This window comes from Mobula hypostoma, chromosome 2, assembly GCF_963921235.1.
Source record: "Mobula hypostoma chromosome 2, sMobHyp1.1, whole genome shotgun sequence".
NCBI lineage: Eukaryota > Metazoa > Chordata > Chondrichthyes > Myliobatiformes > Myliobatidae > Mobula > Mobula hypostoma.
The window spans coordinates 222,856,233-222,877,438 of NC_086098.1; the positions used below are offsets into that span (position 1 = coordinate 222,856,233).

Consider the following 21,206-nt stretch of genomic DNA (forward strand, 5'->3'; position numbering starts at 1 on the left):
CCTTATTGAACCTTCGTTCAGGAATAGTGGCCTGCATCTAAGATAACTCCTGCAAGATCAGGAAGGTTTGTGTCCTGACGAAGGGTCTCGGCCTGAAACGTCGACTGTACCTCTTCCTATAGATGCTGCCTGGCCTGCTGTGTTCAACAGCATGTTTTATGTGTGTTGCTTGAAATTCCAGCATCTGCAGATTTCCTGGTGTTTGAGGTTTGTGCAGTGTTCACCATCCAGGAAAAATGTCAGTTCCTTTAAGCTGTTTTATTTCCTTTGTCGTGAATTCTTTGGACAGGATCAGCAGTAACGTTACGTCTTCGAAGAAATCCGTTTCCAGAGAAAGTCTCTCCTTACTGACTGTCTCTCCTTACTTGGACTCAAATTTACCACTTTAAGAACTGTTCCAGAGTTGCCGTATAGCAGTTAACTTCTGGTTAAGTTAGTCGCTTGAATATTTTTCACTATTGTTGAGCAGAGTTTAATAAATGTTTATGTTTGTTTATAAAACCTGATTCAATTATATATTCATTGTTGCTGGACACGTGACACAAGTCATTTGTAAACATTACCAGGAGCAGGGGTCCCAGAACAGATCCCTGTGGAATAACACTAGTCACCGACCTCCAGGCAGAAAATGTTCCATCTACTACCACCTCTTACCTTTTTGGGAAAGTTTCCCAAGATTGCATGCCTCCTTGCTTTCTGAATGAGATTATCATAGGAACCCTTGTCGAACGCCTTACTAAAATCCATATACAACAACCACATTAATCTTCATCAATTTGTTTTGTCACTTCCTCAAAGAATTCAATCAGGCTCATGAGGCATGACCTGCTCCTCTCAAAGACATGCTGATTATTCCTAATCAGACCATGTTCCTCCAAATGCACATAAATCCATTCTTTATGAATCCTCTCCAGCAGTCTCCCCACCAGTGACATAAGAATCACTGGACAATAATTCCTAGGATGATCCCTATTACTTTCCTTGATCAATTTCCACACTCCAATCCTCTGGTACTACTCACGCAGTCAGTGAGGATGGAAAGATCATCATCAAAGGTGCAGTGATTTCTTGATTTGCATCCTGTTGTAACATGGGATATATTCCATCCAGCTCCAGGGACTAATCTATCCTAATTTTTCTCAAAAGTTCCAGCACACCTCCTTTCTTAAACTCAACATATTCCAGCAAAGTATTCATTAACGACTTCCTGTACCTCCAATTCAAGGCACATTTCCTTTTTTCCCTGATCAGTGATCACTCTAGTCTTCCTCCTTTCTTCATATATGTGAAAGACGCTTTGGGATTTTCCTTAATCCTACTTGCCAAGTCCCTTTCTTGCTTTCCTAACTCCCCTTTCAGTTCCTTCCTGGCTGCCTTGTCTGATCCTTGCTTCCTAAACCTCAAGTATGCTTCTTTCTTCCTCTTGATGAGACGTTCTACATCTCTTGCCCTCCATCCTTTCCCCGCTCCAATGGGACAAACCTATCCAGAACCCCATGCAAGGGATCCCTAAACAATTTCTGCATTTCTGTTGTGTACAAGTCATCTAGAGGAGATGCATACTGGATCTCATACTAGGCAATGAACCTGGTCAGATGATAGATCTCTTGGGGGATGAGCACTTTAGACACAGTGACCACAACTCCTTAACCTTTAGCATGTTGTTTATTTTCCTGAGTACATCTGTTCCCATTTTCCGCTCCCAGGTTCCTACTTAACAGTATCATAATTTACCTTCCACAATTTAATACCTGCTTCTATTTCTGGCAAGGCTACAAGTCTATGCTAAAGGTTAGGGAATTGGGGTCACTGTCTCTGAAATGCTCATCCACCAAGAGATCTGTCATCTGACCAGGTTTATTGCCTAGTATGAGAGCCAGTATGGCCTCTCCTCTAGATAGCCTGTACATGTATAGTAACCTGGAATACATTCTCATTGCTCTAATTAGACACTAAGAAAGAAACAGAAACTTGACAGAAATCTCAACCTAGACTCAGCCTCTTCTGTCAAAGCCTCTTGAGCCAAAGCATTTATCCCTGTTTTCTGTAGATTTAGCCAGCTTCCTTGGAAGGGCAATGAATTGCCTTTGGTTATACAAAGTTCAACGTCAGTTTAGAATTTAGTAACTGCCTTGTGGAAGTTCATCTCTAAGCATGCATAATTTTCCACTTCCTCCACACCCCTCAATACATTAGTCCTTTCAGGTTTATCAGGCACAAATATTCTCTATAAATCTACTTTGACTCTCACTGATAAATTGATTTTTCCTTTGGATTATGGTTCTGGGACACATAGGTATTCATTGATTTTGTTTCTGATATCAGTCAATGTTTGCTATCCTTTTTCTGCATTCAACATAACATACAGTATTTCCTTAAATGCATCTGTACTGAAGTAGTGCTTAATATTGCACAGCAAAAATGCTGAGACACTCTAATGTTGGTTAGTATAACTGGGGCTTGGCTGTTAAGTAGGTGCCAACTACTCTCATCAGACTCAGTACTTTGATCAGCCAGAGGATGCACAATAGCAAAAGGCTAGAACTAACAAGGAACACATGGCCTGGTGAGAGGTGCCAGAGAGAAAAATTAAATATAAAGAACGCAAGAGAATGTGATATTATACAGACCTCAGCAGTTGCTTTCTTGCTCAATATAGAACTTAGTATAAAGTTGTTTGGTGACCTTGTAGTTTCAAATGAATTCTCAGAAGACTGACTCTTATTTGTAATGATATCTTCATCTGGATTCTCCAGTTTAACTAATTCTTGCTGAGCATTTTCACCATTTTCGTTTATTTCTGGACACAATGGAGTAACCTGTGGGCAGAATTGAGCAGAGATTAAAAATGTCAAATGATTATTCAGATTAAGTATTCTCACAGAGAAACCAAGACCATTAGAGATACATGCAATATATAAACAGGTCCTTTGGGTCAAATGGTCCATGTCAACCACTTTCCCCATCTAAGCTGGTCGTACTTGCCCACATTTGGCCCCCATCCCTCTAAATGTTGTTAATGTACCTACCTAACCACTTCCTTTAGCAGCTCCATCTGTAAACTGACTACCCACTAGATCAGGGGTTTCCAACCTTTTTTTATATAACATAGAGCCGTACCATTAACTGAAGGGTCCATGAACTACAGGTTGGGAACCCCTGCCCTAGATGAAGTAGTTGTCCCTCAGGTTCCTAATAAATTTTTCTCCTCTTACCTTAAACATATATCTTTTAATTCTTGATTTCCCAACACTAGGAAAAAGACTATGTGCAGTAAATCATATCTCTTATGATTTTATATACATCTGAAAAATCACTTCTCATTCTCTTACTCTCCAAACTGCTCAGCTTTCCTCTATAACCCAGTCCCTCTAGTCCCACATCCTTGTTATCCTCTTCTGCACACATTTGAACTTTATGACAGCTCTCCAATAGCCGGATAACCAAAACTGAACAAAATATTCCATATAAACCAAAGGGTTTTGGCCCGAAACGTCAATTGTACATTTTTCCATAGATGCTGCCTAGCCTGTTGAGGTCCTCCATCATTTTGTGTGTGCTGCTCAGATTTCCACCATCTGCAGATTTTCTCGTTTGTGGCAATATTCCATACTTGGCCTCAGCAATGTATTCTACAACTGTAACACAACATTTCAACTTCTATATTCAATACCCTGACTGATGGAACCTCAGCATGTCATAATCATTCTTCACCAACCTGTCTACCTGCAATACTACTTTCAGGGAACCATGTACTTCTACTCCTAGGTTATTCTGTTCTACAACACTCACAAGGGACTTACCATTCACTGTGAAGATCGTATTCTCAGTTGACTTCCTGAAAATGCAACATCTGGCACTGTGTTAAATTAAACTCTAATTGCCATTCTTCAGCCCACTTGCCCAGTTTACCTGTAAATCCTGATAACAATCTTCACTATCTAGGACATTATATTTTAGCGTCATTAATGAATTTACTAACCACATCTTATATATTCTGAACCACATCATTAAAATATATGACAAATAATTCTAGGGAACTTTACTAATCACAAGCCTCCAGTCCCAAAAGCAAACTTCCACAATCACCCTCTGTTTCCTTTCTTCAAACTATTTGTGGATCCAGTTAATTAGCTCTCCCTGGATCCCATGTGACCTAAATTTCAAAAGCTGCCTACCTTGGCAAAACATATCAAATGCCTTACTGAAGCCCAGATAGACCATGTCTATGGCTTCGACCTAATGAACTTCTCTAGAAATCTATTAGCCTTATGCCCATTTAGATACCTAAAACCTTTACTGCTGATTCTTATTTAAGAGATTTACCATATAACTTGAGATAATTTGTGGCTGTAATGTTCCTTTTAGAAAAACAAATAACCTGAGTCTTTACAACAGAAAATTTAAACCCCCAACCAACATCCCCATTCATCTACTTCACTAATAGTTGCTTGTGTTTTCCTAACTATATAATTTATACCTACACCTTTCTTCCACAGTGCACCATCATCAGCATTGGAAAAGTCTGAGCCAACAGTTAAGAATATATTATTAATTATAACATTAAAAAGGAGAGGGCTACATACACTTCCTGTGGAGTCGCTTTTTTTTAAATCTGATGCTCCTTAGAGAATGTTGTTCCCACTTTGACTTGTACCTGCCTATCACATAAAAAATCTTGGATGCACCATCAACATTATATAGCCCCACTGAACTACTAAGCTCTCTAGCAGTAAAGCGTGTGGATCATCCGCAATACCAGCTGAGGCCTACAAGTAATGTTCCCTCTAATTTGAAAGGACTAGTATGCAAAAATCTTGTGCTGTGCATTTTTTGCACATTGAATAATTTCTTCTATAATAAAGGCATCTGTTAGTCTTGTGAGAACATGGATCTGCGCCTGGAAAGTCTTCACTCTCCAGGGCGCAGGCCTGGGTAAGGTTGTATGGAAGACCAGCAGTTGCCCATGCTGCAAGTCTCCCCTCTCCATGACACCAATGTTGTCCGAGGGAAGGGCATTAGGACCCATACAGCTTGGCACCAGTGTCGTCACAGAGCAATGTGCGATTAAGACACAACACACAACACTTGCTCAAAGACACAACACACGTTGCCTCAGATGGGGCTCGAACTCACAACCTTCAGGTCGCTAGTCCAATGCCTTAACCACTTGGCCACGTGCCCACACAATTTCTTCTATAAAAACGGTATAAATAAGCCAGTTCTAAAATCTGCAGACAAATACTCGCAAACACCCTGTTGTCAACACTGTCCGCATCAGAAACTGGAAAAACGTGCTTGTTCAATTGTGAAATATACTTAACATGCCAATGAGGTAGAGGGTGACAACCTTTTATGCAGTTCAAATTCCTTTGTGCGTTAGTAGCAAAAGATGTGTGCGCATACCACACACGCCTTAGGGGGAACATTGTCTACAAAGAAGGTGGTGCAATGCTAACAGAAAAGTTCCATCAGCTCTTCCAACTCATGTAGCAGCAACAGATGATTCTAGATGAATTTAAAGATGCATCCATCAACCACCTGTATAAGCAAAAAGGAACCTGACAATCCTGTGACAACCATCAGGGAATATCTTTGCTGTCTATTGCAGGCAAGATCTTTGCCACGCTTCTTCTCAACTGTCTCACATCACACCTTTATCAGGGACTCCTGCCAGAGAGCCAGTATGAATTCTGGAAAGAGCGTGGGACTATCAACATGGCGTTTGCTGCAAGAGAAATGTTAGGAGCAAAACACTGACCCATTCCCTTGCTATATCAGCGGAGGACTGTGGAAGATCATAGCAAAGTACCGATGCCCAAGCAAATTCATCACCATGGCGTAGCAATTCCATGATGGTATGCAATCCAGAGTTCAGGACCATGGTGAGACATCTGATCTCTTTGCTTCACAAACGCAGTGAAGCAGGGCCGTATCTTGGCACCAATGCTATTTCCTGCCATGTTGACTGATGCCTTCAGAGAGAACAACATAGGCATCAGCATCATATTCTGCAGTCTCAGTTATACTGGGCAGGCCATGTAGTTCATATGTTTCACTGTGGGCTGCCTAAAAGACTGCTTTATGGCAAACTACAGAAAGAAAAGCACTCCCACGTACGCAAAAGTAAACAGCTATAAAGTCACTCCGAAAACTTCACTGAAAACCTTTGCCATCAACCCAGACTGATGGGAACATATCGGCCAAGATTGAGTTGAGTGGTACTTTTCCCACCTTTTACAGTTTAAACATAAGAGTGCAGTGACACATGAGGCAGGAAGGACAATTGCAGCGAAGTGATTTGAGTTGGCCAGGAAATCCTAAGCCATAGACCTCCAACCCAATGTGGCTACCATCTTTTGTCCACACTGCCAAAGAATTTTTCCAGCATAGATTCACCTCTCCAGTTGACTACGTACTCACAGACCAGTCCAGCCCCTACAAATCGTGGATGATTAGCGTGGTTCTTATCATTACACGATGGACAAATGATATGTATCTTCCTATCATGAAAAATTTTAAAAACCCAATTGAACATTCTACCTATTCCCATCTTTTCCAGTTTAAGCAGCAAATCTTGTGTCTAAAACATACCATAAAGCTTATACTATATCAAAGAAAACTGTTACCACTGTTTCTTTACTAATTTGGGAAAATGGATCTACAATGTGCATACAACCTGATCCCCATCCACTGTGGGGATGAGTGAAAGACAGCATTCATAACACCCACTGGCCACTATGAATATTCAGTGCTGCCTTTTGGACTTTCCAACAGTCCAGCAGTTTTCTAAGCCTCCATCAACAAGATATGCTACACAGGTCTACCTCAACGACATCCGCATCTTCTCCAAGAATCCCCAAGACCACATCTTTCATGTCCATTCAGCCCTTCAGTGTCTCCTCAAAAACGATTTGTACCGCAAGTTAGAGAAATACTAGTTCTACACGTTATTTAGTTATTTCCTTCCTGGGTTGTGTCCTTTCACTCCAAAGCATAACTTTGGCGACAAAGGAAGTTGAATAGCCCAGACTGTGCTCCATCAAACAGCTACAGCTACAACTTCTCCCGCTATTTCATGAAGAACTACAGCCAAATCGCCACCCCTCTCACTTCCCTCTCAAAAACACCTACCTCAAGGATAACCTGTTCTGTTGCCACGGGCCACACTTTTGAGGAGCTCAAGAGACCCCTCACCACTGCTCCCATTCACTGCCATCTGAATCCCTCTGAACCTTTTGAGGTAGAAGTGGATGCATCTGATGTGGGTGCTGGGGCCATTCTTTCGCAGTAAGGACCAGATGAGAAGACACACCCTTGTGCCTTCTTCTCATGCAAATTCAACTCTATACAGCGCCATTATGGAGTAGGAAACAGGGAGCCACTTGCCATGAAATGGGATTTGGAGAAATGGAGACGTTGGCTGAAGGGAAACACCAAGCCCTTCTTGATATGGACTGACCAATAGAACCTCTGGCCTTCATCCATAGACCAACGGTCAGTCGAAGAGAACTAATCAGCAAGTGCAGAAGTTTCTGAAATGCTTTGCTATCTCTAACCCATTCACATGGAAGAAGTATCTGTTCTGAGCTGAGCTGTCCGACAATCTACACACCTCCTTCTGTCACAGGTTTGTCATCCTTTGAAGTACTTCATGACTACCAACCCATATTGTTCCCCACAGAGGAACCAATGGTGGATGTCTAGTGTGCAGGGCCCTGGACAGATGCCAGAATGCTTGGAAGTGGACATGGAGGGTCATCCTAGCTGCCAGGCTAACCACTGTCGGTGCCAAAACTGATTACTCCAGCCTGGGGATAATGTTCGACTGTTCACTTGTCTGCCCCTGCACACCGGCTTCCAAAAGCTCTTGGCCTGGTTTATTAGTCCCTTCAAGATTACCCATCACATCAGTCTACTCACTTACCATCTTCATCTGCCACCATCCCTCAGGATTACACCTATAGAAGAGGGGAGGGGGAGGGAATTGTTTCTTAACCAGAAGGAGAAATTGATATTCATGCCATCAGGTTGGAGGCTACCCAGATGGAATACAAGGTGATGCTCCTCCGTCCTGAGGGTGCCCTCATTGTGGAACAAGAGTAGGGTATAGACCAACAAGTTGGAATTTGAATGAGAATAAGACTTAAAATGTTTGGCCACCGGGAAGATAAGCTTTTGGCAAAAAGAACAGAGGTGCTCGACAAAGCAGTCCCCCAATTTGCAATGGGTCTCACCAGTGTGAGACCACATCGAGAGCAACAAACACAATAGACAGCCCCAGTAGATTTGCAGGTGAAGTGCTGCCTCACCTGGAAGGACAGTTTGGTGTCCTGCAAGTGAGTGAGGAGGTGAATGGGTAGGTGTAGCACTTGGGCTGCTTGCAGAGCTATGTGCCGGAAGGAGACTGCTGGAAGACATGAATGAACAAGGAAATCACCGAGGGAGCAATCTCTGCGGAAAGTGCGGGGGTGGGGAAGGTAAAGATATATTTGGTGATAATGGAAGTTATGGAGAATGATGTGTTGGATGTGGAGGCTCATGGGGTTTTAGGCAGCAGGAAGATGGGGTGAGCGTGGAGTCGATACAAGCAAACATCAATGGTGAAGAAAGGGAAACCCTGTTCTTTTTAGAAGGAGGCCACCTCTGATATCCTGGAAAGGAAAGTAGCAACCTGGGAATAGATGTGGTGGAGATGAAGGATCTGAGAAAAGGGATTAGTATTTTTACAGGAGACAGGGTGGGAAAGGTAGAGTCAAGATAACCATGGGTATTCACAGGTTTATGAACGAGGCCAGCAGAGAGTTTATCTCCAGATATAGAGACAGAGAGATCGAGAAAGGGGAGGGAGGTATCAGAAATGGACCAAGTGAATTTAAGGCAGGGTGGAAGTTAGAGGCAAAATTGATGAAATTGACAAGCTCAGCATGGGTGTATGAAGTAGCAGCAATATGGTCATCAAGGTGTTGGAGAAAAAATTGGGAAGCACTACCAGCAAAGGGTTGGCATAGCTGGGGTCCGTGGTTACCCCTCAAGTCTGGTGAAAGTGGGAGAAGCCAAAGGAAATTTGTTTGGGTCAGGACCAGTTCTGTCAGATGGAGGAGGGTGGTGGTGAAACGGAACTGGGTGATTCTTTTATTGACAGAGAAGCGGAGAGCTTTAAGGCCTTCTTGATGGATGGTTGTAGGGACTGGACATCCACAGAGTACATGGTGTTTAACTGTGACAAAGGTACTCTCAAGATCGTAGAGAATGATACCATTAAGAAAGTCTTTGACTGCAAGTACCTCAGGTCAAGAATGATGAATTTGGAGAAGGACATAAAGATACGGAAGGTGCTGGCGTGGAGGGCTATGAACGACATGAAGGAAATCTGGAAGTCGAACCTGACCAGAGGGCTTAAAAAGAGGATTTTTATAGCAGTCATTGAGTCCATTCTCACGTATGGATGCGAGACGTAGATACTCATCAAGATGATGCGAAAGTCTAGATGGTTGCTATACGCGAATGCTCCGGATGGCTCTTGACGTGAGTTGGCAACAGCACATGACAAACGTCGAGCTCTATAACAACCTACCGACGCTCACCACTAAAATCGAGGCGAGAAGACTGCAACTAGTGGGGCACTGTCTGCACCACCCTAATCTACTTGCCAGCCTAGTCATCATATAGGAGCCCAAGTACGGGAGGATGAACCCTGGGCGCCCTCCCAAGACTATGGTCAACAAGCTCCTAGAAGACAGCGGCGTGGCTAATGTAGATGAACGGAACACACTGATGAGGGAAAGGGAGAAGTGGAAAGTCCGTCATCATGCCTGATGCCGGCCCCCTAGGCCTGAGTCGACATAGTAGTAGGACATCCATGGTGAAAATGAGGCAGTTAAGACCAGGGAATTTAAAGTTAGTGAGTATTGAATTGAGCAACACACATCAAAGTTGCTGGTGAACGCAGCAGGCCAGGCAGCATCTGTAGGAAGAGGTGCAGTCGACAGTTCAGGCCGAGACCCTTCGTCAGGACTAACTGAAGGAAGAGTGAGTAAGGGATTTGAAAGTTGGAGGGGGAGGGGGAGATCCAAAATGATAGGAGAAGACAGGAGGGGGAGGGATAGAGCCAAGAGCTGGACAGGTGATAGGCAAAAGGGGATACGAGAGGATCATGGGACAGGAGGTCCGGGAAGAAAGACAAGGGCGGGGGGGGGACCCAGAGGATGGGCAAGAGGTATATTCAGAGGGACAGAGGGAGAAAAAGGAGAGTGAGAGAAAGAATGTGTGCATAATAATAAGTAACAAATGGGGTACGGGGGGGGGTGGGACCTTAGCGGAAGTTAGAGAAGTCGATGTTCATGCCATCAGGTTGGAGGCTACCCAGACGGAATATAAGATGTTGTTCCTCCAACCTGAGTGTGGCTTCATCTTTACAGCAGAGGAGGCTGTGGATAGACATGTCAGAATGGGAATAGGATGTGGAATTAAAATGTGTGGCCACTGGGAGATCCTGCTTTCTCTGGCGGACAGAGCATAGATGTTCAGCAAAGCGGTCTCCCAGTCTGCGTCGGGTCTCGCCAATATATAAAAGGCCACATCAGGAGCACCGGATGCAGTATATCACCCCAGTCGACTCACAGGTGAAGTGTTGCCTCACCTGGAAGGACTGTTTGGGGCCCTGAATGGTGGTAAAGGAGGAAGTGTAAGGGCATGTGTAGCACTTGTTCCGCTTACACGGATAAGTGCCAGGAGGGAGATCAGTGGGGAGGGATGGGGGGGACGAATGGACAAGGGAGTTGCGTAGGGAGCGATCCTTGCGGAATGCGGGGGGGGGGGAGGGAAAGATGTGCTTAGTGGTGGGATCCCGTTGGAGGTGGCGGAAGTTACGGAGAATAATATGTTGGACCCGGAGGCTGGTGGGGTGGTAGGTGAGGACCAGGGGAATCCTATTCCTAGCGGGGTGGCGGGAGGATGGAGTGAGAGCAGACGTACGTGAAATGGGGGAGATGCGTTTAAGAGCAGAGCTGATAGTGGAGGAAGGGAAGCCCCTTTCTTTAAAAAAGGAAGACATCTCCCTCGTCCTAGAATGAAAAGCCTCATCCTGAGAGCAGATGCGGCGGAGACGGAGGAATTGCGAGAAGGGGATGGCGTTTTTGCAAGAGACAGGGTGAGAAGAGGAATAGTCCAGATAGCTGTGAGAGTCAGTAGGCTTATAGTAGACATCAGTGGATAAGCTGTCTCCAGAGACAGAGACAGAAAGATCTAGAAAGGGGAGGGAGGTGTCGGAAATGGACCAGGTAAACTTGAGGGCAGGGTGAAAGTTGGAGGCAAAGTTAATAAAGTCAACGAGTTCTGCACGCGTGCAGGAAGCAGCGCCAATGCAGTCGTCGATGTAGCGAAGGAAAAGTGGGGGACAGATACCAGAATAGGCACGGAACATAGATTGTTCCACAAAGCCAACAAAAAGGCAGGCATAGCTAGGACCCATATGGGTGCCCATAGCTACACCTTTAGTTTGGAGGAAGTGGGAGGAGCCAAAGGAGAAATTATTAAGAGTAAGGACTAATTCCGCTAGACGGAGCAGAGTGGTGGTAAAGGGGAACTGATTAGGTCTGGAATCCAAAAAGAAGCGTAGAGCTTTGAGACCATCCTGATGGGGGATGGAAGTATATAAGGACTGGACATCCATGGTGAAAATAAAGCGGTGGGGGCCAGGGAACTTAAAATCATCGAAAAGTTTAAGAGCGTGAGAAGTGTCACGAACATAGGTCAGAAGGGATTGAACAAGGGGTGATAAAACCGTGTCGAGGTATGAAAGCAGGATCTCCCAGTGGCCACACATTTTAATTCCACATCCCATTCCCATTCTGACATGTCTATCCACGGCCTCCTCTACTGTAAAGATGAAGCCACACTCAGGTTGGAGGAACAACACCTTATATTCCGTCTGGGTAGCCTCCAACCTGATGGCATGAACATTGACTTCTCTAACTTCTGCTAAGGCCCCACCTCCCCCTCGTACCCCATCTGTTACTTATTTTTATGCACACATTCTTTCTCTCACTCTCCTTTTTCTCCCTCTGTCCCTCTGAATATACCTCTTGCCCATCCTCTGGGTACCCCCTTGCCTTTCTTCCCGGACCTCCTGTCTCATGATCCTCTCGTATCCCCTTTTGCCTATCACCTGTCCAGCTCTTGGCTCTATCCCTCCCCCTCCTGTCTTCTCCTATCATTTTGGATCTCCCCCTCCCCCTCCAACTTTCAAATCCCTTACTCACTCTTCCTTCAGTTAGTCCTGACGAAGAGTCTCGGCCTGAAATGTCGACTGCACCTCTTCCTACAGATGCTGCCTGGCCTGCTGCGTTCACCAGCAACCTTGATGTGTGTTGCTTGAATTTCCAGCATCTGCAGAATTCCTGTTGTTTGAGTATTGAATTGAATTGACTTTATTTCTTACATCCTTCACGTACATGAGGAGTAAAAATCTTTATGTCACGTCTCTGTCTAAATGTGCAATGTGCAAGCATAGTAATTTATAATGATTTATAATAAATAGAACAGACAATGTAACATAGAACACACTCAAATCAGCGTGAGTTAATCAGTCTGATGGCCTGGTGAAAGAAGCTGTCCCAGAGCCTTTTGGTCCTGACTTTTATGCTACGGTACTGTTTCCTGGATGGTAGCAGCTGGAATAGATTGTAGTTGGGTGACTCTGGTACCCAGTTACACACCTGTCTTTCTAAATGTCCTGAATCATGGGAAGTTCACAACTACAGATGCGCTGGGCTTATTACCTTCAATTAACAGGTGCTCTAATTTTGCTGTATAATCTTTATATCAAAGGCCTTCTGAAAATCCAACTGTGTATCAAGAGTTCTGCTTGTTACAATCTCAAAAAATTCCAACAGATATAATATTTCCCTTTTATAAATCCATGTTGACTGTCTTGTCTTATAATTTTCTCCTCCTTTTTCAAAACAAAATGCTGCAGTACCATTTCCCGGATGGTAGCAGCTGGAATAGATTGTGATTGAGGTGACTCAGGTCCCCAATGATGAGATGAAGAGCATGAGAAGTGCTGTGGATGTAGGTTGGAAGGGACTGAACCAAAGGGGATAGAATGGAGTTGAAATATGAGGACACAAGCTCAGCATGGCAGGAGCAGGCAGAAACAATAGGCCTACCTTGACAGTCAGGTATGTGCATCTTGGGTAGGAGGTAGAAGCGAGTGTGCAGGGTAAGGGAACTACGAGTCTGGCATCAGTGAATGGGAGTTCTCCAGAGTTGATGAAGTCAGTGATGGTATTGGATACAGTTTTCTGATGGTCCAGAGTGGAGTCCCCTTGAAGGGCTAAGTATGAGGAGGTGTCTGAGAGGTGTTGCCTGGCCTCAGCAAGGTAGAGGTCCATCCACTACACTACAATAGCACCCTTTTTAGTTACAAGTTTGATGATAAGTTGGGATTGGTGCAGAATGGAGGGCAGTGCATTCAGAGGAGGTAAGGTTTGAGGAGTAGACTGGTGTGCTTAAGTCGAGCTGGTTGATATTTTGTTGTCAATTCAAGATGAAAAGACCTAAGAGCAGGCAGAGAGGCAGAGCAAGGTGTCAAAGAAGAGGAGAGGGTTGGAGATGGGAGAAGGGGGTTATCAGTACAGGGTGTGGAATTCTTGACAAAGATATGGGCACAGAGATGGAAGTGATGGAAGAAGATTCAGTGGTATGGCAGGTGTGGAACACAGTGAAGTGTGGGTGGAGGGGGACAAAGGTAAGGCCTTTGCTGAGGACAGATCTATACTGTAATGTTTTGGCAAGGACTAATAGTACTGAGTAATGGCAATTCACTCCCTCGTGAATTTGACTCTCTTGCATTTCCCAGACAGACAGTGATTCTCTCTTTCTCATGTTCATACTCTCTGGCTTACTGTAGGCATCCATGTCAAGCTTCCTAATCTTCTAACTCCAATGGATGAATTAGAGAGGAGGAGAAGATGGCGGCGTGACGCAGCGCGCGCGGCCACTTCAGTGGTGATGTCTGTTATTTGTTAAGTAGGGGACTTTGCACAATTCTGATTTGATGGAGACAGACGTGACAGTACGGAGGAACATTTGGAGAAACTTCTGAAATGCCTGCTTCACTGCCGCTGTTACTGTGTGGTCCGGAATCTCTGGAGGAGAAGGCCCCAAATCCTTGGCTTTGCTTGTTTCGGCGGCTGGGCGGGGTCGAAGGCGCTCAGCAGAGGATGGCGCTTGGGAGGCTGTATTGGAGGGGCTGGTCGGAAGCTTGAAATTTTCGGATGGATGGACTCAGTGTCAGCTGTGGTCGGGTGCTTCCAATATATTGGCAGTTGTCGGTACCTGGAGGTTTATAGCAGGGAGTTTCTACCTTTGCCGCCTGCTATCGGGGACTCAGGAGTCGATCGACTTGGGACTTCGATACTTTTTTGTTTACCGTGCCCATGGTCTATTCTTTATCAAATTATGGTATTGTTTTGCACTGCTGTAACTATATGTTATAATTATGTGGTTCTGTCAGTGTAAGTCTTTGGTTTGTCCTGTTTTTCTGTGATATCACTCTGGAGGAACATTGTATCATTTCTTAATGCATGCGTGCATTTCTAAATGACAATAAACGAGGACTGAGTGTTCTCATAATCTACTGTATCTATTTTCTTCAACAGACAGCTCGCCCATTTCAGGCATTAGTCTAATAAACCTTTCTGATCTGTTTCCAATGCAATCATATGCTTCCTTCTTCCATGACCTGAAACAACATGTTGACGTCAAGTGGAGGATTGTGTGCTTCAAGGACTCCATCAGGCAATGTCAACTCAGGGCCATCCACGTTGGAACAGCTGTGGACAAGGTGCCAGACGAAGATTGATCCAACCTCAGCTCTTGAACGGACAGATTTGTGTCTGCCCTCCCGGCACTTGCCATACAAAACAACAATATGCTTCCTGAAACAAGAGCACCCATACTATATAGTATGGCACATGTTGCTCTGTATAACTAAGGCATGTAATGTTTATATTAGGAAAGAGTAAGTGATAGAAATATTGGTACATATTGGGGTGGATAAATCCCCAGGGCCTAACAGGATCTATCCCAGAATGCTATAGAAAGCAACTGAGGAAATTGTTGGGGATTTGAAGAAAATTTTGCTTATTTGCTTGCCTTGAGAGAGTTACCAGAAGAATGGAGGAAAGCTAATGTTGTTCTTTTATTCATAAAGGGCAGTAGAGGTAAACTGGAAATTACAGACTAGTAAGCTTTACATCACTGGGAGCAAAGTAGTTGGAAAAAATTCTGAAAAACCGTATTTATATTCATCTGAAAAGGCAGGGATTGATTAGGATAAGTCAGCACAACTTTGTAAAGGGAAGATCATTTCTCACAAATCTGATTTCAGTTTGTTTTGTATAAGTAAATAAGAAAACTGATGAAGGCAGGTCCAGAAGATTAAGTCACAAGATAACAGAGACATGTGGTGAACTAGATCCAAAACTAGTTTGGTAAGGAGGCAGGGATAATGGTGTATGGGTGCTTCTCTGTCCGAAAATCTATAACAATTGGTGTACCACAGAGATCAGTGTCGGTAACCTTTGTAGTTTGTAATATGCATTATATAAATCAGAATCAAGTTTAATATCACCAGCACGTCATGAAATTTGCTAACTTAGTGGCAGTAGTGCAATGCAATACATGATAATACAGAAAAAAAATCAATTGCATTAAGTATATATGTATATTAAATAGTTAAATTAAAAACAGTACAAAAAACAGAAATAATAAAAAATGTGAGGTTGTGCTCATGGATTCAATGTCCATTTAGGAATCGGATGGCAGAGGGGAAGAAGCTGTTCCTGAATCTCTATGGGTGCCTTCAGGCTTCTGTACCTCCTTCCTGATAGTAACAATGAAAAGAGGGCAGGCCCAGGGTGATGGGGATCCTTAATAACGGACGCCACCTTTCTGAGGTGCTGCTCCTTGAAGATGTCTTGGATACTACAAAGGCTAGTACTCAAGTTGGAGCTAACAAATTTTACAACTTTCTGTAGCTTCTTTCAATCCCGTGCAGTAGCACCACCCCCCACCCCCACCTCCCATATCAGACAGTGATATAGCCTGTCAGAATGCTCTCCATGGTACATCTGTAGAAGTTTTCGAATATCTTAGGTGACAAATCTAATCTTCTCAAACTGCTAACGAAATATAGCTGCTGTCTTGCCTTCTTTACACTGCATCAATATGTTGGGACCAGGTTAGATCCTCAGAGATCTTGACATCCAGGAACTTGAAACTGCTCACTCTCTTCACTTCTCATCCCTCTATGAAGATTGGCTCATGTTCCCTCGTCTTACCCTTCCTGAAGACCACAATTAGTTGCTTGGTCTTACTGACATTCAGTGCAATATTTTTGATGTGACACCACTCAACTAACTGATATATCTCACTCCTGTATGGCCTCTTGTATCCATCTGAGATTCTGCCAACAATGGTTGTATCATTCGCAAATTTATAGATGGCATTTGAGCAGTGCCTAGTCACACAGTCATAGGTATAGTGTAGAGCAGTGGGCTAAGCACACATCCCTGAGGTGCTCTAGTGTTGACTGTCAGCGAGGAGGAGATATTATCACCAATCCGCATAGAGTGTGGTCTTCTGGTTAGGAAGTTGAAGATCCAGTTGCAGGAGGAGGTACAGAGGCTCAGGTTCTGTAGCTTATCAATCAGGACTGTGGGAACAATGATGTTAAACGCTGAGCTATAGTCAACAAACAGTATTCTGACATAGGTGTTTGCATTGAACAGGTGATCGAAGGCCATTGAGATTGCATCTGCTGTAGACCTATTGTAGCGATAGGTAAATTACAGTGTGTCTAGGTCCTTGCTGAGGCATGAGTTGATTCTAGCCATGACCAACATCTCAAAGCGTTTCATCACCGTAGATGTGAGTGCTACAGGGCGATAGTCATTGAGGTAGCTCACACTACTCCTCTTGGGCATTGGTATAATAGTTGCTTTTTTGAAGTAGGTGGAAAATTCCAGCAATAGCAGTGAGAAGTTGAAAATATCCTTGAATACACCCACTGATTAGTTGGCACAAGTTTTCAGAGCCTTACCACATACTCCATTCGGGCCTGCCGTCTTGCGAGGGTTCACCCTCCTGAAAGACAGCCTGACATTGTCCTTTGAGACGGACGTCACAGGATTACCGGGTGCAGCAGGGATCTTCACAGCTCTAATTCTCCCTTTCAAAGTGGGCATAACAGGCATTGAGTTCATCTAGTAGTGAAGCATCGCTACCATTCATGCTATTCGGTTCCACTTTGTAGGAAGTAATGGCTTGCAAACCCTGCAAGAGTTGACATGCATCCAATGTTGCCTCCAACCTCATTCAAAATTATTTCTTCACTCTTCAAATAGCCCTTGGCGAATTATACCTGGTTTTCTTGTACAGATCTGGGTCACCAGATTTAAATGCCACAGATCCAGCCCTCAGCACACAACGACCCTCCCGATTCATCCATGGCTTCTGGTTTGAAAATGTACAGCAAGTTTTTGCAGGCACACACACACATACACAGGTTTTAATGAAGTCAGTAACAACTGTGGTATACTCATCCAGATTCGAAGATGAATCCCTGAATACAGTCCAGTTCACCGATTCAAAGCAGTCTTCTAAGTGCTCCTGTGCTTTCCTTGTCCACACCTTCTTGGTCCTCACTACTAGTGCTGCAGTCTTCAATCTCTGTCAATACTCAGGGAGTAGAAGTACAGCCAGATGATCAGATTTTTCAAAGTGTGGGTGTGAATAGCACGGTAAGCGTTCTTGATGGTAGTGCAACAGTGGTCCAAGTGTGTTGTTTCCTCTGGTACTGCAAGTGATTTGCTAATGATAATTATTTAGTGACTTTTTCAAGGTGGCTTGGTTAAAATAGCTCAAAATGATGGTGAAAGCATCAGAGTGATCACCTAGAGCCTGTTTGATATTGTGGTGGAATGTACACTGCCACCAAAATGATTGCCCAAATCTCCTGTGGCAGGTAAAATGGCTGACATTTCATTATGAGATATTCGTCCAATGAGCAGAATTGGGACATCACTGGCACATTTATGCACCACGAGGAGCTGATTATTAGGCAGACTCCTCTACCTCTGCTTTACAGAGACATGACAGTTCTATCCTGATGGTGTATAGTGAACCTGTTAATCTGAATCGCCGTGTCTAGTACGGAAGGATTCTGTGAATCAGAGGATACGCGGTATCCTAATGTCCTTCTGATACGCACCCTAGCTCTGAGATGGTCAATTATATTTACCAGAGACTTCGATGAACATGCTAGTATAATCAGTCCATCTGTAAGTCACAAGAAAATGTGTGGTATTGTGGATAAGGAGGAAGTTTTTCTAAAATACAGTAGGACATAGATTATCTGGAAAATCGGGCGGAACAATGGAAGATTGAATTAAATCTAGACAAGTGGGAGGTAATGCAGTTTGGAAAGTAAAATTCTGTTTGAAATGCAGTAAATGATGGAGGCCTGGGAGTTCAAGTTACAGCTAGTTGAAAGTGGCAATACAGGTGGTAAGGATAGTGATGAAAGCATTTGCTAGGGGCAATTACAATTATAATGCTTAAAAGGCATTTAGACGGGTACTTCTATATCAAATGCCTGGAGGAATACAGGCCTAATGCAAGCAAATATGTTTAGTGTAGATAGGCATCACTGTCAGTATGGATAAAGTGGGTTAAAAGGGCTTAATACGTCTTGTGATTTACTTCTACTTTCTTAATCATTGTACTGTACCTAAGACACTAACTTTTTACTTTTCTTTACTAGAGCACCTACAGTGATGCTAGAAAATCTGTGAACCCTGTAGAATTTTCTTTATTTCTGCATAAGAATGATCTAAAATGTGATCAGATCTTTACACAAATCCAAAAACTAGATAAAGAGAACCCAATTAAATAAATAACACAAAACATTATACTTCTTCATTTATTTATTGAGAAAAATGATCCAATATTACATGTATTTGTTGAAAAAAGTATGTGAACTTTTGCTTTCAGTAACTGGTATGATCCCCTTGTACAGTAATAACTTCAACCAAACATTTCTGGGAACTGCTGTACATTGGCTTGGAGGAATTTTAGGCCATTCCTCCTGACAAAACTCAGGAATGTTGCTGGGCTTCCTTGCATAAACTGCTTGCTTCAGATCCTTCCACAACATTTCTATCAGATTAAGACCAGGACTATAACTCGGCCATTCCAAAACACAATTTGTTTTCTTTTTAAACCATTCTGTTGTTGATTTACTCTTGTCTTTCGGGTCATTGTCTTGTTGCATTATCCAGCTTCTATTAAATTTCAGGTGACAGACTGCTCCCCTGACATTCTTCTGTAAAATGTCTTGATACAATTTTGAGTTCCTTGTTCCCTCAATGATTGTAAGTTGTCCAGGCCCTGAGGCAGCAAAACAACACCAAACCAAGATGCTCCTTCCACCATACTTCACAGTGGGATGAAGTTTTGGTGTTCGTGTTGTCACGTACACGCAACCCTGTAAAAGTATCAGCAGCAATAGAACACACCTGGAGCCTGGTTTTGCTGTTAACAAAACACTACTTTATTAGTAACTACGTCAGATAGTAACTTAAACCAGGTAAATCAAGAGTTAATGGAGTTATGCATTTATAGGTGTATAGATAAATCCCCAAGCTTCTTCAGAGCAAGGGTGGTAAGTGTACAGTCTTACAATGGTGTGGTAAGGGAAATCAGTTCAGTCCACGGGATTGAAGTGAGAGAGAGTGATTTGTAATCCAAGTAAACAGGTGTCGTCAATCTTCCTCAATGTCCTCCAAATCTTCTAAATTAGTCAAACTTGACCAACTGAAGAGCGCCTCTTCAAGTGATAATCTACCAACCCAGGCAAGGGTTAGACACATTGGTAGATTCCACAGGGTTGCCCTTACATGCACTGATAATCACGGATTGATTTCTCTTAATTGATCCTCAGCCCACCCTTGTGGGCACTTAAAAGTTCAGTGGCGTCTGTGTGTTCTGCAAAAGGGACAGTTACGCTTGTTTAAATACCGGTGTGCTGAACACCAGCTGTTCATCATGTAGCTCCTCCCCCTCTCTCTGTCTGCATCAAGCTACTTGTGCTGTACGTCTCTCTCTCTCTCTCTCTTACAGGCATGGTTCTTAAAGGCACAGTCCATAATGAATAAAACTTAAGATTCCATCACAGAGTGCAGTGCCCTTTTTCCTCCAAATATAACAAGGTGTATTTCTGCCAAAATGTTCACTTTTGTCTCATCTGTCCACAGAATATTGTCCTTGAGTGTTGTAGAACATCCAGGTGTTTTTTTTTGCAAACTTGTGATGTGCAGCAAATGTGTTTTTTTGTGAAAGTAGTGGTTTCCTCCATGGTCTTCCATGAACACCATTCTTGTTCAGTGTTTTCCTTGTACTGTAGATCCCTCTGCATTCTTGTGAAAATAATATTCCTTTTTTCTGTCAAAGTGGATAGCTCCATCTTTTTCCACATTGTACTTCATTCATTAGATCTACGCCCACACACATTGTCGATCTACACTTAGTGGCCACATTATTAGGTACAGGAGTGGAATCTGGTGTGATCTTCTGCTGCTGTAGCCCATCTACTTCAAGTTCAACGTGTTATCTTCAGAAATGTGTTTCTGCACACCAATGTTGTAATGCCTTGTTATTTGAGTCACTGTTGCCTTCGTGTCAGCTTGAATCAGTTTGCCAATTCTCTTCCGACCTCTCTCATTAACAAGGCATTTCGCCCACAGAACTACTCAGTGGAGCAACACACATCAAAGTTGCTGGTGAACGCAGCAGGCCAGGCAGCATCTCTAGGAAGAGGTACAGTCGACGTTTCAGGCCGAGACCCTTCGTCAGGACTAACTGAAGAAAGAGCTAGTAAGAGATTTAAAAGTGAGAGGGGGAGGGGGAGATCCAAAATGATAGGAGAGGACAGGAGGGGGAGGGATGGAGCCAAGAGCTGGACAGGTGATTGGCAAAAGGAGTATGAGAGGATCATGGGACAGGAGGGCCAGGGAGAAGGAAGGTGGGGGGGAAACCAGAGGATGGGCAAGGGGTATAGTCAGAGGGACAGAGGGAGAAAAAGGAGAGAGAGAGAGAAAGAATGTGTGTATATAAATAACGGATGGGGTACGAGGGGG

General features: G+C 43.6%; 1 protein-coding gene across 1 annotated transcript in view; it reads right to left on the reverse strand.

Annotated features, from left to right (window-relative positions):
- The window catches only part of LOC134336900 (synaptonemal complex protein 2-like), a 293,594-nt gene that overhangs the window by 63,080 nt on the left and 209,308 nt on the right, over positions 1-21,206 (reverse strand). Inside the window, exon 25 of the mRNA XM_063031521.1 lies at positions 2,631-2,819. Within this exon, the coding sequence (XP_062887591.1) occupies positions 2,631-2,819 (189 nt within the window). The remainder of the gene's footprint in view (positions 1-2,630; positions 2,820-21,206) is intronic.